Source organism: Panicum virgatum, chromosome 5K (genome assembly GCF_016808335.1).
Source record: "Panicum virgatum strain AP13 chromosome 5K, P.virgatum_v5, whole genome shotgun sequence".
In the NCBI taxonomy this organism is placed as follows: Eukaryota; Viridiplantae; Streptophyta; class Magnoliopsida; order Poales; family Poaceae; genus Panicum; species Panicum virgatum.
In genome coordinates this window covers 59,767,556-59,782,921 of record NC_053140.1, presented here as the reverse complement: position 1 = coordinate 59,782,921, position 15,366 = coordinate 59,767,556, and the positions used below count along the sequence as shown (strand labels likewise).

General features: G+C 51.3%; 3 protein-coding genes across 3 annotated transcripts; 1 reads left to right on the top strand and 2 right to left on the bottom strand.

Moving 5' to 3' along the window:
• Positions 1-580: 580 nt before the first annotated feature.
• LOC120709122 lies at positions 581-2,012 on the bottom strand. Its single transcript, XM_039994652.1, has 4 exons — positions 1,868-2,012; positions 1,587-1,735; positions 1,371-1,424; positions 581-1,270 (listed from the first exon to the last, which is right to left on the bottom strand). Exons 1-4 carry the CDS (start codon positions 1,946-1,948, stop codon positions 1,129-1,131), a joined length of 426 nt encoding a protein of 141 aa, XP_039850586.1. The 5' UTR covers positions 1,949-2,012; the 3' UTR covers positions 581-1,128.
• LOC120709121 (delta(3,5)-Delta(2,4)-dienoyl-CoA isomerase, peroxisomal-like) lies at positions 1,896-3,770 on the bottom strand. Its single transcript, XM_039994651.1, has 2 exons — positions 3,028-3,770; positions 1,896-2,372 (listed from the first exon to the last, which is right to left on the bottom strand). Exons 1-2 carry the CDS (start codon positions 3,713-3,715, stop codon positions 2,182-2,184), a joined length of 879 nt encoding a protein of 292 aa, XP_039850585.1. The 5' UTR covers positions 3,716-3,770; the 3' UTR covers positions 1,896-2,181.
• A 7,147-nt stretch (positions 3,771-10,917) lies between these two features.
• Positions 10,918-14,407, top strand: LOC120709120 (disease resistance protein RPP13-like). Its single transcript, XM_039994650.1, has 2 exons — positions 10,918-13,134; positions 13,306-14,407. The coding sequence occupies exons 1-2, from the start codon at positions 11,267-11,269 to the stop codon at positions 14,207-14,209; spliced, it is 2,772 nt and encodes a 923-aa protein (XP_039850584.1). The 5' UTR covers positions 10,918-11,266; the 3' UTR covers positions 14,210-14,407.
• The last annotated feature ends 959 nt before the right edge of the window (positions 14,408-15,366 follow it).

Below are 15,366 nucleotides of genomic sequence, written 5' to 3'. Positions count from 1 at the left end.
GGCGTGTGCTGAGGACTGTCAGTCATCGGAGCCCGTCACAGCCGAGGAAGAAGCAGACATGCCCGCCGATGCCGCTGTACCCACCGAGGAGGCCCCCCGCCCGCTTCCTAGCGCAGGCACGGTTCTATGTCCCCGCCGGAAGTCGACGCGCCTCGATCGAGCACCTGCCTGCTGTGTCTCTCACGAGTTGCCGCGCCCGCGCGGCAGGTTTGCAGGACGCCGGATGAGCACAGCGCCGCAGCTCGGCGGACACGCTCTAGAAACGGCACCAGGCTATCGTGGCTGTCCACAAGGCACGTAGACGCCCTCCAATCGATCGCACGGGTCTCCAGTAGCTTACGATGGAGAGGAACAGCACGGAGCCGTTGCTCGCGACGGTGCCTCTCGCACATGTATTTTTCAAGAATGTGAAATACATGAGAGATGGGACATTTTGCGCTCCTGGAACCTGCCCACCCGGTCGGTTCAAGTTCTCAAACTCGATACAGATGCTCGTATTTTTCTATATTTATTTTAGAATTTAATCGGTTTTACTCTTTCGTGATAGGCAATGGACCATTTGATAGCGGGACGCATGTGGTGATGACTGATGAGTATGTGTGCGTATTTGCCAACTTCTATGTCTGTACTATATTTCAAATAATTTGACTAAAAGACCATTCATAAAACATTATGCTTGCCTGTCACTCTACATTTCTGATGAGGATGCCACATGAGCCAAAAGTAAGGACCACTGGAACCATCACTGGTCGCAGTGGCTTCCACCGGGACTGCCGTAGGCGATGTCGTAACCAGACACGTCCTGGTTCTCACCAAGAACGGCAGCATTGTAGCACCTGGGTGCTGTGACTCCGAACAAGGAAGGCTTGTCCTTTTTATCTTTCCCGTCAGCGGCAATCGCGGAGTACGCCTTCACCACCGCTGAGTTGCCGCTGCTCGGCAGGCGTCCATTGCCCATCACCGTGTCTGTATGGACGCCACCGGGCCTGGAGTTGTGCACGATACCACCCAGCTGGTTGACAAAGCTTTCAGGGAAGAATGTTGGGAACAGTGTGTGCGGGAAGTAGCCGACGACCGTGTCATTCACCGAGACCCACCACGGCCTCTGACCTGAAACTCTGTGTATGCTCATAGTGACATAGGGTACACCGTCATAGGTGATGGAGGAGCCACCGCTGATGAAGCTCGTGCCGAGGGCGATCTTGTTATTCGTTTGAATGAACCCGGGGCACAGAAGGTTGAAGCATTTATGATTCTTGCCACCATCGTTCTGCAATGCAAGCCGGGCATAATTATTGATCAACATCAAGTTTGACTTGACAAACTCAACTTGAAATCAAAGCTAGGTATTCTAGTTAATTGTTACACACCGAGTAATATACGTAGAGGTTGGGATTGTTATTTCTGAAAAAAGATGTGCTGGCCTGCACACATAAGGATAAACATCCATAACAAGTTATATCTTTCCTTACTAGTTTACTACTAGATGAACAAGCTAGAAGTTATATCATTATATTGATGTAGCTTAACTTGGGCAGGTTGGGAAAGGCAAATCAAGAGAACCAGTCTGCCTTGCAAGCTGATACCTTGGCATCCTTTTTATAGCCGGAGTGTAGGCTTGAGGAAATGCACTATAGGTTAGTGTAGGCTGCATATCCTTCATGATCTCTATCTCTATCTCTATCTCAGACTGGCTGCCAATGCTCATGGCCTCTATCTTTGGGCTTGGCTGCTCCTGTCACCACAATTTGTATAAAACATTAAACTTTAATATGCTGCAACCTTGGTTGTGCTAAAAGAGTTTCTGGCAAAATAGCTCAAGAAAAGCAGAGTTTCCATTTGCAACACCATGTGTTCAGACTTTAACCTTGTATATGCTGGGACTGACAAAATGAAAAGAACAATCAATCATCTGGGGGATTGAGAGAATTTGGACATTCATTGTCATATATGATGAAGAAGAAATGACTCAGTACAAGCTGGAGCAGGCAACAAAGCAGGAACACCCTGGGATCATCTGACATAATCAACCGAAAAAACTTCGGTTCTATTTTGGCCCCCAACAACAATGGATGTTTCGCATCGCCAATTGTAACCACAGATGGTACTTCCTGCCTGCTTCTAACAACTCACTTTATTATCTTTTCGCTTCCTGATACATAGGGGTATCGTATCTGATTATTACAGCTTGGAGAACACAGGCTTCCGCTTCTCCAGGAAGGCTCTGATGGCCTCTTTTAGATCGTTAGATCTCAGCATCGCCGCATTCCATGTGGCTACATGCTCCAGGCCTTGTTCTACAGTCACATCCCTGCTTCTGAGCAAAACAGCCTTGGTTCCCATCACTGCCCATGCCGACTTCTCAGCTATCTCTGAAATGATAAGCCAAATTCAGTTCAAACTGAAACAGGTCGTGCATGTGTGCTCATGATAATTGCAGTTTAGCCTAGTATGATGAACTAAGAAAGTACTGATCTGAATTTCAACATGCTTAACACAAAACTGAAAATTTGCAGGAGAATTATGTCTTCTCATTATAGAAGGGGAATGAGCACCGTAATCTATGGCCACAATCATTGAACACAAAGATCGTCACATGGGTGTCCCTTGGAGACATCTACTAGATGCTTTCTAAAGCACCAGTGCATTTGTTGCTTTCAGTTGTATACACATGAACTACATAAGCATCCAAAGGCATTTCAGCATTTCAGCTCCTTGAAAAGTGTAAAGTTCTATAAGTTCTGATGTCCCTGGTAACAAAGTTCTATAAGTTCTACTAGGTGCTTACTGAAGCACCAGTGCATTTGTTGTCTCAGTTCTATACACATGAATGAACTACATAAACATCCAAAGACATTTCAGCAATTAAGCTCCTTGAAAAGTTTAAAGTTCTATAAGTTTTGATGTCCCCAGTAACGTTATAAGTTGAGATTGTTTAGTTTAAATGACACATTTTTAGCAAAGCAAGAACGACCATAAGAAGTAGTATATGGAGAACTAAGAACAGATTGAGATGCATATATATACCTTTGGCGATTTTTGCAACGCCGGCATCCAAGTCTTTCTTGGAATCGAAGACCCTGCTGACAAGGCCCATCTCCTTGGCCTCCATGGCGGTGATTTTGCGCCCCGTGAGCGCGAGGTCTGCGGCGTTCCCGTAGCCGACGATCCGCGGCAGGCGCTGCAGCGCGCCGAGGTCGGCGACGAGGGCCATGTCCACCTCCTTGAGCACGAACGTGGCGTCCCTGGAGCAGCAGCGGATGTCGCAGGCCGCGACGACGTCGACGCCGCCTCCGATGCAAGCGCCGTGCACCGCGGCGATGACGGGCTTCCGGCACCGCTCGATGGCCGTGAGCGCCTCCTGCATCCCGAAGATCACGCGGCGGAGCCCCTCGGCCGCGGCCGCGGGGTCGGCGCCCCCGGCGGCGGCCGCGGTGAGCGGGTTCCCGGGCCCGCCGAGCTCGATGCCGGCGCAGAAGTGGGGCCCCGCGGCGGAGAGCACGACGGCGCGCGCGGCGGGGAGGCGGTCGAAGAGGGACATGGCGCGCGGGATCTCGGCGAAGGCGGCCGGGCTGAGCGCGTTGCGCTGCGCGGGGCGGTTGAGACGGACCTCGTAGAAGCCCGCGGACGGGTCCGGCCGGGTCACGGCGAGGGTCTCGAAGCCCCGCCGGAGCTCCGCCGCCGCGTCGGAGGAGCCGTGGTCGCCGCCCGCCATGTGGGTTGCTGTGGCGTGGGGTTAACTGCTACCGGTAGAACTGCCGCTGCTGCTGAATATGAAGGGGGTGTTTAGATTGAGGGACTTCAAAAAAGTCCTAGGGACTTTTTAGTATTTAGAAGTATTAAATAAATATTAATTATAAAACTAACTGCAGAACCCTGGGGCTAAACTGCGAGACGAATCTAATGATGTATCTTAATCTATGATTAGCGAATGGTTACTGTAGCATCACTGTAGCCAATCATCGATTAATTAGGCTCATTAGATTCGTCTCGCGAAAAAGCACTCAGCTGTCAAAAAACATTTATAAATAGATTTTATTTAATAATATAAAATAGTAAGATTCCTTTTGATGTGATAGGGACTTTTGGAAAAAGTCCTGGAGCCAAACAGGCCCGAAGTCGCGGGCGATTTGTGCCCGTGTTCCTTGTTCTTGTTTCGGACATGGGATGCATCGAGGTAACGGATTAGCATAGGCGACACATGGGTCCCGCCTCCCGCCTTTGGATGGATCAGTAACAGCGGCGGTAAAACCTATTAGCTCATGGTAAATTGACGAGGAAATTCTCGTCTTGTATTCAGCAGACGGAGACAGCGTGATGATGCTCACTGTTCTGAACATTGTTTAAGGGCTTACTCCCAGATGACAGTGTACTAATGATGCACGTTCCTGGCCTAGCCCATTGGCCCACGCGACGAGGTCCGCCCAACAATGTTCTCCGCGCTTTTTTCTTTTTTATATTTTTAAAAAATAAAAATTTTAAAAATATATGTTCGTTTTGAAATATTTCAAAAATATCCCCCGGTCGTCCCCATAAGGCGACATGCTCTGAGTGTAATTTTTTTTTCTTCAAATTCGCAACGAGGTCCCTGGCACAAAAAAAGGGCCTGTCGCCCACCCCAGGGGCGATAGGGGCCTGTCACCCGTTGGGGGGCGACAGGGTCCCTCCCCCCTATATAAGTCCTGGCCGCCATCCCCTTTGTCATTTGAGCCTAAAAATTCAGGAAAAAAGAGAGGGGTGAAGAGAAGAAAAGAGGCGAAGCTCTGCCGAATTTGCGTACTTGTGATCTACCAGTACTTCCGTATGAATCCATTGATACTGTATAAAAATTTAATTTAATTAGCGGATTAGCTGAATTAGATTTGGTGCTTTAGAATACTCATTTAGTATTGCAATTTCAGTACTATTACAGACTTGTTTTTAAATTAATTATGATTTAGAATAGAATTATGAAAGTACCTTATTGATATTGCAGCATAAGGCAATGGCTGCCTCCAATTGTGGAGGATTTTCACGGACCGAAGAAAAATCTAGTATAATACTTGATATCATGACCCATCTTGTTATCAGTAAGAAGTCGGATCCGTTAGCGGATGGTACGATAGAGATGGTGTTGTCCAAAGTAGTAGAGTTTAAAGATTTCACATTATTTCGAGATATTACGACGCAAGATGTAAAGGGACAACTGCTAGAACGTCGGAAGATATACATGAGAGTATGTGAACTAGCGAATCATCCTAATATCATTGGATTCTTACAAAGTTCTTGTAAGATATGGATGCGGCCAGAGGTGTATGAGATGCACATTAAGGTAACTCTCATTCAGTTGTAATCCCGTCCGTCATTTCGAATCCATATTTATGAAACAATAATATTGTTTTTTAATTATATGCTAGGATTACCCCGAGGACACGGAGTTGATTAACAAAACGATACCAAATTTCCCTTAATTGGTATGTATCTTCGGTGGTGGACTTATGCCGCAAACTAGACGAAGGAGGCGGATAAGATCTTTGGGTGATAGTACTTGGCCTGCGCAAGAACAGATGCCCGGAGGTTCGTCGAGTCATGCTTCAGCACCTCAACCACCAACTTGTATTAATTGGGATGACGACATGGATGATTTCATACCCCCCAAACCATGGTCTCCAACACATGATGTTCCTCCCCCTGTACATGAACCTAGAATCAGAAAGGAGACAAAGGGAAAGGCAAGAGATTCGTCAAGTCATTTTGCACCACCTGCAGCACAAACTTGTGTTAACTGGGATGACGACATGGATGACTTCATGCCCCCCAAACCATGGCCTCCAACACATGATGTTCCTCCCCCTGTACATGAACGTAGATCCAGAAAAGAGAGAAAGGGAAAGCCAAGAGATTCATCGAGCCATACTACACCACATGCACCACCACCATCTGTCAACTGGGATGACGACCTAGATGATTTCATGCCATGATCTATAACATATGATGTTCATCGGTTTAATATGTATTCGCATTTAGTATTGTTAATGTTGTATTATACTTGTATGTATGTCTCGTACCTAACTTGCATTCACTGGACATGTACATAATGTCGAGTTTGAATCGTACTTAGTCTTAATGGAGCATCGAAGTATAAACATGTCACTAGAATACTAAAAAGCCCACATTTAATTAATATAACGATAAGAAATAAGAACTAAGAAATGCATTACATAATGTGAACCATCAAATTTTACATCATAATACAACGATAATGAAACACACATCACACATGCAGTGGCATGGAAGAACCTGTTGCAAACTACGGTAAACAGATTCCGGACTAACCTAACATGCCTTAGGTAAATTAAAAAAAAACAGAACAAACACAACGATGCAGCATGTCACTACCACTAGGGTAGTCCTAGTAGTCGTACCCCTGCGTAGCAAACTGCGTTGAGCCTTCTCCGCAGTATCCACCCATTGCAGTTGGTGCAGGCGGTGGTGCCGGAGGCGCAGGGCCCTTCTTCTTGTGACAAGGGCAGTTGCAGTAAGGAATAGTGCATGGTTCATCCTGTGAACCGGCAGCATTGCTGGTATGATCAACTTCGTCGTCTTTGTCACCCTCGCTCACTTCCTCATAATGGTTCACCTTGCATTCCAGATCAAAGATCTTTATCTAGAGGTACTCGATGAACTCCTGAACAGAATCAATTGGTGCAGGATCGACCCACCAAGTAAAACCATAGTTTTCTGGAGTATCGGAAGACTGCAAAATAAATTTCATGTAAGGTGTCTCATTGAAGATAAAGAAATGAAAGAACCGAGTATTACCCATGCGTGTGGACATTTAAAGAAACGCCGACCGCCATCCATCCCGTCGGTGCACATCTGCACTAAGCAGTCCTCACCATGTCTGCATCTTGGCCACGGTTCTCTACGGTTATCGTATTGTCGAAGAGGAGTTTCATTGGTAAATTCACTCTGTGCTGTGGCGGAAACTCAAACACTGGTTTCGGAAAGGAATCAGGTCCAAGAGGCCCCTCCCATATTATGGGGTCTCTCTTTCTTCCACCTTTTCCTTTCCCAAAACCGTAGTAATTCTTCCCGCTAGACCCACCTCCAGACATTGGATATACAATAAGCTTTGGTGTTTATGTGATGCTGGGAGTTCACAAACTTCCGAGTATTTATAGGCGCACAAAGGTCTGATACCCAGAGTGTGGAGTGTAAATGCACCTAAAAAGCCTACATGACAATACAGTGAAGAGGCTAGCTGATCTAACACTGAAAAGGCTCACAGCGCTGCATTGATGCCGCTCGGTCGATCGCGTCTAGATGCCGCCTTCCCCACTACACGCCACACCAAACAACCAAAGTAGGTACGCCTCCAGCGATCTGGTCACACTGTACTCGTCGGCATCCGCAGCCAACAGGGCAGGCTGCATAAACAATTAAGATTAATGGTTTCAACTGTCAATGGAACATGTGAATTGTAACAATTAAATTTATATATGGAATGAATACGTACTGTAAACTGTAGGAACCAGGTCTTCGAAGCACCTGCTGCTCGCGGGTGCGGGTTGATCGGACCTGCTTCTTCCACGCGGTCAACCAGGGCAAAACGGGCCTCCAGGTCATCCTTCCACGAGGCCGCCACCACACGCGGATCTACAGCCTCCCCGACGATAGGGAGGCCGAGGAGGTAGGCCACGTCATGCAGCGTAGGAGTCATCTCCCCACACAGGAGGTGGAACGTGTGTGTCTCCGGCCTCCATCTGTCAACGAGCGCCGTCAGGAGGGATCGGTCGAGCTGAATAGGCCCAACCTCGACAAGACGGCTCAGAGTCAGTAGACCGGCCTCATGTAACCTGCAAAAAAAAACAAAATTGTCGAAACAAAGGAATACCGACGAATAAATAAGTGATAAACAATAATATTTCATTACATACCGGTCACACCAATCGTGGTGTATAGAGATCACCTCCCCGGGTGGACGAGGACGTAGCACCTCTAGTGCTCGGTGCTCAACAGCTGCAAAGTAAGACCTGTGGCTCGAGTCGATAACTGGGTCTAGCAAGGTGTCCATCTCCATACCTGCATTCAAAAATATATGAGAACATATAGCTAAATATATATTTCATACAAACTGGACACATAGGTACAATAATACTTCATTACATACATGCAATATTTCATTACTACATATTACAAATAATGAAATACAATTGTGGATCATGACACCGAATGCCTTCCACGAGCAATTCTCGCCGATGCTCGTCTGAACGTAGGAGGTGCTCCATCTCTGGGATTTCCGGAATGACCGATATTAGCAGCATCGTGAAGTGCATTCTGAGGACACTTCTTGTAGTTGTGATCCAATACTCCACATTGGCTGCAACGCTTTTGTGCCTTGCTTGCTTCCGACTCGTCCATACCATTCCGAATACGACGTGTCTGACGGCGGCCTTTGCCTTTCTTAGTGGCTGGATCAGGAATAAACATCTTATTCTCATTATCTTGAGTGAAAGGCCCCACAATTCCAATCTCGTATACCTCATGTCCCCAGGTGGATACAACTGCTTCCTTGCTGAAGTAAGGTGAAACAAATACTTCTGTCTGCAACGCAGACTCTGCACATGCCGCAATGAGATGGGAGCATGGCATATACAATAACTTAGGCTTCATGCAGGAGCAGAAGGCTTTGTCATCAACTGTAATCAAACTCTCCTGTACCACCCTATCTCTACGGATACCACGACCACTTCTATCCTTGCATAGAACCTCAAATCTATGCTCCATTGTACCTGTCGATATTGAATTTGGGGGTTGCTGATGTTTATGCTTGCAGCCGTGTAACGCTCTCTGAAATACTTCATGCACCCATACATGATGAACTCAACAATTCCCACAAGAGGAAAGGCACGACAAGAATGCATAACCATATTGAAACACTCTGCGTGGTTCGTTGTCTGAATACCATACCATATTCCGTTGGTATCAAAAAGGAATGACCATTTCTCCTTAGGTGCACCTCGAATCCAGTGTGAAAATGACTTCTCAATTGAATCCCTAGCCTCTGCAGCCTGACTCGTGCCTGCTCCTGATGCCCTTACCTTCACTAGCTCTGCAGTCAACTGATCAAGCATCTGCTATAATGCATTGAATTTTCTCTGTTGATTTTGGGTGCACAACCTCTTAAACAGGTTCTTAAGATCCTTGTTCTTGAAGTGGTTATAGAAGTTTGCACCCATATGCCTAATGCACCACTTGTTTTGGACATCGGGCCATAATAGAGGTGTTGTCGCAGTTCCACGTTGCAATTTCAGTATTGATTGCAGGAGACCTGCATGCCTATCACTAATAAGGCACACATCTGGACGTGCAGCAACAACATGAATCTTCACTCGTTCAAGGAATCAATACCAACTGTCTATGTTCTCATTCTCAACAAATGCAAATGCGAGCGGAACTATTTGGTTGTTGCAATCTACACCGATTGTGGTGAGTATCTCACCTTTATACCTTACAGTCAAAAATGTGCCATCAATACAGATCACCGGAAGATAAAACTAAAATGCTCTAACACAAGCACCTATGCAAAAGAAGGCTCGTTGCATAATTCTTTGTCTCCTAGTCACGGCTGGTACGAGGTATGTGTCATAAAAGTTTCCAGAATTTCTAGCAGCAACCTGGGATAACATACGAGATAGGTTATCATATGATGCCTCGTATGTGCCGAACCGCATCTCGAACACCATTTATTTAGCCCGTCATGCCTTCAAATAACTGATGGTGTACTGGTACGTCTGCTCAATGTGTCGAACAATCATTTTTGGCTCATAATTTAGGTTGTCCATAATAAACCCATACATTTGCTTTACAACAAAGTCGCATGATATATTGCGATACGAGGGAAGAACTTCTGACAGCAAACAAGTGTGCTATGTCACAATGGAACATTTCCAGTTTGACTTCCATTTTCCCTTGAATGCATGTACTCGCCATGGACATCCAGCATTCACATACTTCACCTCATATTCTTTACTACCAGACTTTACGACTCTGAATTCTCGTTTCAATGATATTGTCCATAGTCTCACAGCATCTTTTACGGCTTCAATGTTTGGATATGTTGGACTTTGCACTACTTAAATGGTTCTACTATAGCACTAATTAAATTAAATTACTCACCCCTACTTAAATTACTCATACTTAAATACATAGTACATAAATATAACAATATATAAACTAAATGTACTAACCTGCAGATCACAAGTGCTGAATTCAGCAGGGCTTCGCCGCTTTCCTTCTCCTCACTCCTCTCTTTTTTCTGAATTTTTGGTGGAAATTTCGGGCTCAAATGAGAAGGGAAGGGAAAGATTGGATCTTATATAGGGGGGTTACCCCGGTCGCCCGAGGGGGGGGCGACAGCCCCCCTGTTGCCCGTGGGGGGTCACTTGGCGCGCCCGTGGGCTGGGCCCATTGGTCGCCCGAGGGGGGGGCGACAGCCCCCCCTGTCGCCCGTTGGGGGGGCGACAGGCCCCCTTTTTTTTCCAGGGACCTCGTTGCAAATTTAAAGAAAAAAATTACACTTAGGGCCTGTCGCCCTATGGGGGTCGACCGGGGGTATTTTTGAAATATTTCAAAACGGACATATATTTTTGAAATTTTTATTTTTTTTGAAAATATAAAAAAGAAAAAACGGCATGTTCTCCCCTCTCATTCTCCTATGCAGCCCATTTACTTTCGCAGGCCACATTTGCCGTCGTGTGGGCCTTGCGGCCCTCCTTGGCTCCTTCCCCACCCCCATCCCGTCGGGTGGAGAATCGCCGTCTTTTTTCCTCCACAAGATTCCTCGCTCGCCGGCTCGTCGCGCGTGCGTTGGCTTTTCGTCGTTGTCGGCACCTCGCTGTAGTACTAGGTGGTTATATAAAGCCATGGCGCCAAAATATCACACCTGCCAGGCCCAGCAGCCCAACGCCCCTCCTTCCCGGCTCCTTCCCTTTCCCTCCATCAACGCCGGCCCGGACAAAGCAGATTCTGCACCTGCACCGCAGACTACTACCATTTGCACACCTGCAGACACCGCCGAGCCACGGAGACGCCTCCCACGCCAGCGTTGACTTTGACTCCACCTACTCCAGTTGAGTGAGGCGACGCACTGCTCAGCGCCCACCACTGATTAGCTTCGACTCATCCTACTTAGTTAGTCGGCGGCGCGCCAAGGCGATCCAGCGCACGCGGAGATCCGCCACCACCGGCTGGTTGTTGCGGGACTGGGAGCGTTGGGGCTACCATGGCGGAGACGGCGATCACGACGGTGCTCGCCAAGGTGTCGGAGCTGGTGGCGTGGGAGGCGGCGGTGCTGCTCGAGGTGGGCGACGACGTGCGCCTCCTCCGCGACAAGCTCGAGTGGCTCCATACCTTCATCCGCGACGCCGACCGCAGGCGCCGCCTCCGCGACGACGAGTTCGTCGCCGTCTGGGTGCGCCAGACCCGGGACGTCGCCTTCGAGGCCGAGGACGCGCTCGACGACTTCCTCCACCGCGCCGGCCGGAGGGGGAGGGCCGCCCGGAACCGCGCCGCACCGGGATGCGCCGCCGGCTGGTGGCCCGGGTGCGCCGGCGAGGTCGCGCTCCGGCATGACCTCTACGGCCGCATCCGCCAGATCAAGAAGCGCCTCGACGAGATCTCCGCCAACCGCGCCGCCTACAACATCGAGCACACCCCCGCGCCGGCCTGGGCCACCTCCTGCTCCTCCGCCACCACGCTCGCCGCCTGGGACGACCTGGAGGAGTACACGGTTGGGTTGGGCAAGTACAGCGACATGCTGAAAGAGCAGCTCCTGGACGACGCCGTGGCCGCGCGCGCCGTCGTGTCCATCTCCGGCGAGAGCAGCATCGGCAAGACGACGCTGGCGCGGAAGGTGTACCAGAGCCCCGAGGTGCGCAACCACTTCGAGATCCGCACGTGGACGGTGCTCCCGCACAAGTGCCGCGCCGCCGACGTCCTCCGCGACATCCACAAGCAGATGACCTCCCAGCTGCGGCGGGCTCCGTCCAGGCAGGTCGCCGCCGAAGACGGCAAGGCGTGCGGGGGCCCCGGCAAGGACATCAGCAACCAGCTGCACAAGAGCATGGCGGGGAGGCGGTACCTTGTGGTCGTCGACGGCAGCATCGCCGTCACCGACTGGAACAGCCTGCGCGCCTCGCTCCCCGACGAGGGCAACGGCAGCAGGGTGCTCCTGATCACGGACTCGGCGGGCCTGGAGGCGGTCGGGCACGCCGGGGGGCACGCGTACGAGCCGGTCGAGCTGACCCGGCTCAGCCCGGAGAACACGTACGAGGTGTTCCGGCGGCGGGTGTTCGGGCGCGGCGACTGCCCCGGCCGGTACAAGTCGAGATACTACCAGGACGTGTTCCGGATCACGCGCGGCCTGCCGCTGTCCATCGTCATCCTCGCCGGCGTGCTGCGGTCCAAGGAGCTGCCGGCGGAGTGGGACGAGGTGATGGCGCAGCTGGCCCCGGCGCGGGAGCAGCAGCACAAAGGGGGCAGCAGCAGCAGCAGCCGTCGGATCATGTCGCTGGCCTTCGATGACCTGCCGCACCACCTCAAGTCGTGCTTCCTGTACCTGGCGGCGATGCGGGAGAGCACGCCGGTGGACGCGCAGCGGCTGGTGCGCCTGTGGGTGGCGGAGGGGTTCGTGCGGCCGCGGCGCGGGAGCACCATGGAGGAGGTCGGGCAGGGGTACCTCAAGGAGCTCATCTCCCGCTGCGTGGTGCAGCTGGTGGACAAGGACGAGTTCGGCGCCGTGCAGACGGTGGTGGTGCACGACCGGCTGCACGCCTTCGCGCAGGACGAGGCGCAGGAGGCCAGCTTCGTCGAGAGCCACGACGGCACCGACGTGCTCGCGCCGGCCACCGTGCGCCGCCTCGCCGTTGTCAGCTCCACCACCGACAGGTACGTGCAGCTCAGCAACGCGCTGCCCAAGCTGCGCTCCATCATCTGCGACTTAGTGGAGGGTCGCAGCAACAGCAACAACAGGTGCATCCGGTGCAGCGACCTGGGCTTCCTCCATGCCTCCAAGTTCCTCCGTGTCATCGACATCCAGGGGCTCGAGCTCAAGAAGCTCCCAAACGAGATCGGCTCCATGATCCACATCAGGTACATACAGATCATTAGTTCCTTATTAGCACTGCACTGCACTGATGATGATGATGATGATGATGATGATGATGATGATGATGATGATGATGATGATGATGAATGAAGCAACAGACATGATTATTAGCTGATCGTGCATGCATTTCGGTATGATGATGATCGAGCAAGCAGATACCTGGGCCTCCAATGCGGCGACCTGGAGAAGCTCCCGAGCAGCATCGGCAACCTCGTCAACCTGCAGTCGCTCATCCTCGGCGGCCGCCACCACGTCCTGGAGGTGACCGCGGCGTTCTGGAGGATCCCCACGCTGCGGCACGTCGTCGCGCCGTTCGCGCTGCCGAGCCGCGCCCTGGGCGACCTGCCCAGCCTCCAGACGCTGCACGGCGTGCAGCCCCGGGGCTGGGACGGCGGCGCCGGCAACCCGCTGGCCAAGGCCGCCAATCTGCGGTCGCTGGAGCTCAGCGAGCTGACCGCCAACCACGCCGGCGCGCTCGAAGCCGCGCTGGAGAGCCTCGACCTCCTGGTGCACCTCTCGCTGCGCGGCGACTCGCTGCCGGCGAGCGTGTTCAGCGTGCCGAGCCTCCGCCGGCTGCAGAGCCTCAAGCTCTGGGGCGCCGTGGACGCGCCGGAGGGCCCCGCCGGCGCGGAGGACGTCCGGTACATCCGGCCGAACCTGACCCGGCTGTCGATGTGGAGCACGATGGTGAGGCAGAAGTTCGTCAACATGCTGGCGGAGCTGCCGAGCCTGGGCGAGCTGACGCTGATGCTGGACGCCTACGACGGCGACCGGCTGGCGTTCGGGGACGCTGGGTTCCGGAGCCTGCACAGGCTCAAGCTCGCCCTGCCCAAGCTGGAGGACTGGGCGGTGGGCGCGGGCTCCATGCCGGGGCTCGCCACGCTGACGCTGTACCGGTGCGCCAGGATGCGGATGCTCCCGGAGGCGCTCGCCGGGATGGAGCAGCTGGAGGAGGTGGTGCTCTACAGCATGCCCGACATGGTGGGCAGGATCAAGGAGGGCCAAGGGCAGGACCACCACAAGGTCAAGCACGTCCCCGTCATCCAGACCATCTACTGAGACGTCCGGTGTTTGGCAGGACTAGTTGGATTGTGCAGCGAGGAAGAAGGCATTAGAACTCGAGTGTTTTAGTAGCATTATTGTGTTCGTGTTCGGGCTTACAATTGGTAATCCCAGTAGGCTGAATTGAACAAAGTTTATCTCGCGGCACGCTGTGATTGCTTCAATCATACCGACGAGCTGCGGTGCACGTCCTCACGTTTCTCCGCGCCCTCTCCGCACCGCCTGACACGCGGCCCCCTCCCCTACCTTTTTTTTTTTGAGAGGAAGACCCCCGTGTGCCGCCGTCGGCGCCGTGGCACGCACAGCCCCCTCCCTTACCTGTGCGTGCAACGGCGGCACACCATAGCAGCAGCCCACCGCTGGCGGGTGGCGGCCCAAGCAACGGAACCGGCGGGCGCATGCCCCACGTTTCACCAGCAATGACGGTGAGGTCATGGATGAGTACGTCATCCACCACCCAGCACGAGCCGCGCGAGAGGGTCGATCCCCAGGCAGGCCGCGCGGCCCAAACCCATCCGCCTCATCCAGCCCGCCCGCGTCGTCATCCAGCTCACTCCCCCCGCTCTGCTCGCTCTCTCTCCTCGCCGCGGGGTGGGTCCACGGTTTACATTACCGACCGATCCAGTCAAACCAGCGCGGTATTTATCGAACCGGTTTGATCGAAAATTGGTCAAATTCAAAACCAAATTTAAAATCGCATGTTCAATCAGTTCTGACCGGCTTACCGGTCGGTTTGACCGGTTTACCGACCGGTTTGACTGATAACCGGCCAAATTTAATTTTTTGTTTAAATTCAAATATCCGCAAAATATACTAAATAAATATTTGTATAACATATTTTAGCCTAAATAAACGCTCCAACCCTCTTTTGTACTACTTTTACATTATATTTGTATATTTTTATATACACGTTTTTTTGTTTAACTTCAAATTCCCGCAAACTATACTAAATGAATGAATTTTTGAAAAAATTTGACACCATTAGATTCGTCGCATCTTGAAGTATTTTTAGGAATTTTTTAAATTTTTTTATTTTTTAAAATTCAAATTTAAATTTTCAATTTAGGCCGGTTTTGTACGATCTCAAATCGAAACCGGACCGGTTCCCACCGGTTCGGTGAATCCTGGGTGGGTCACGCAGACGCAGCCAGCCA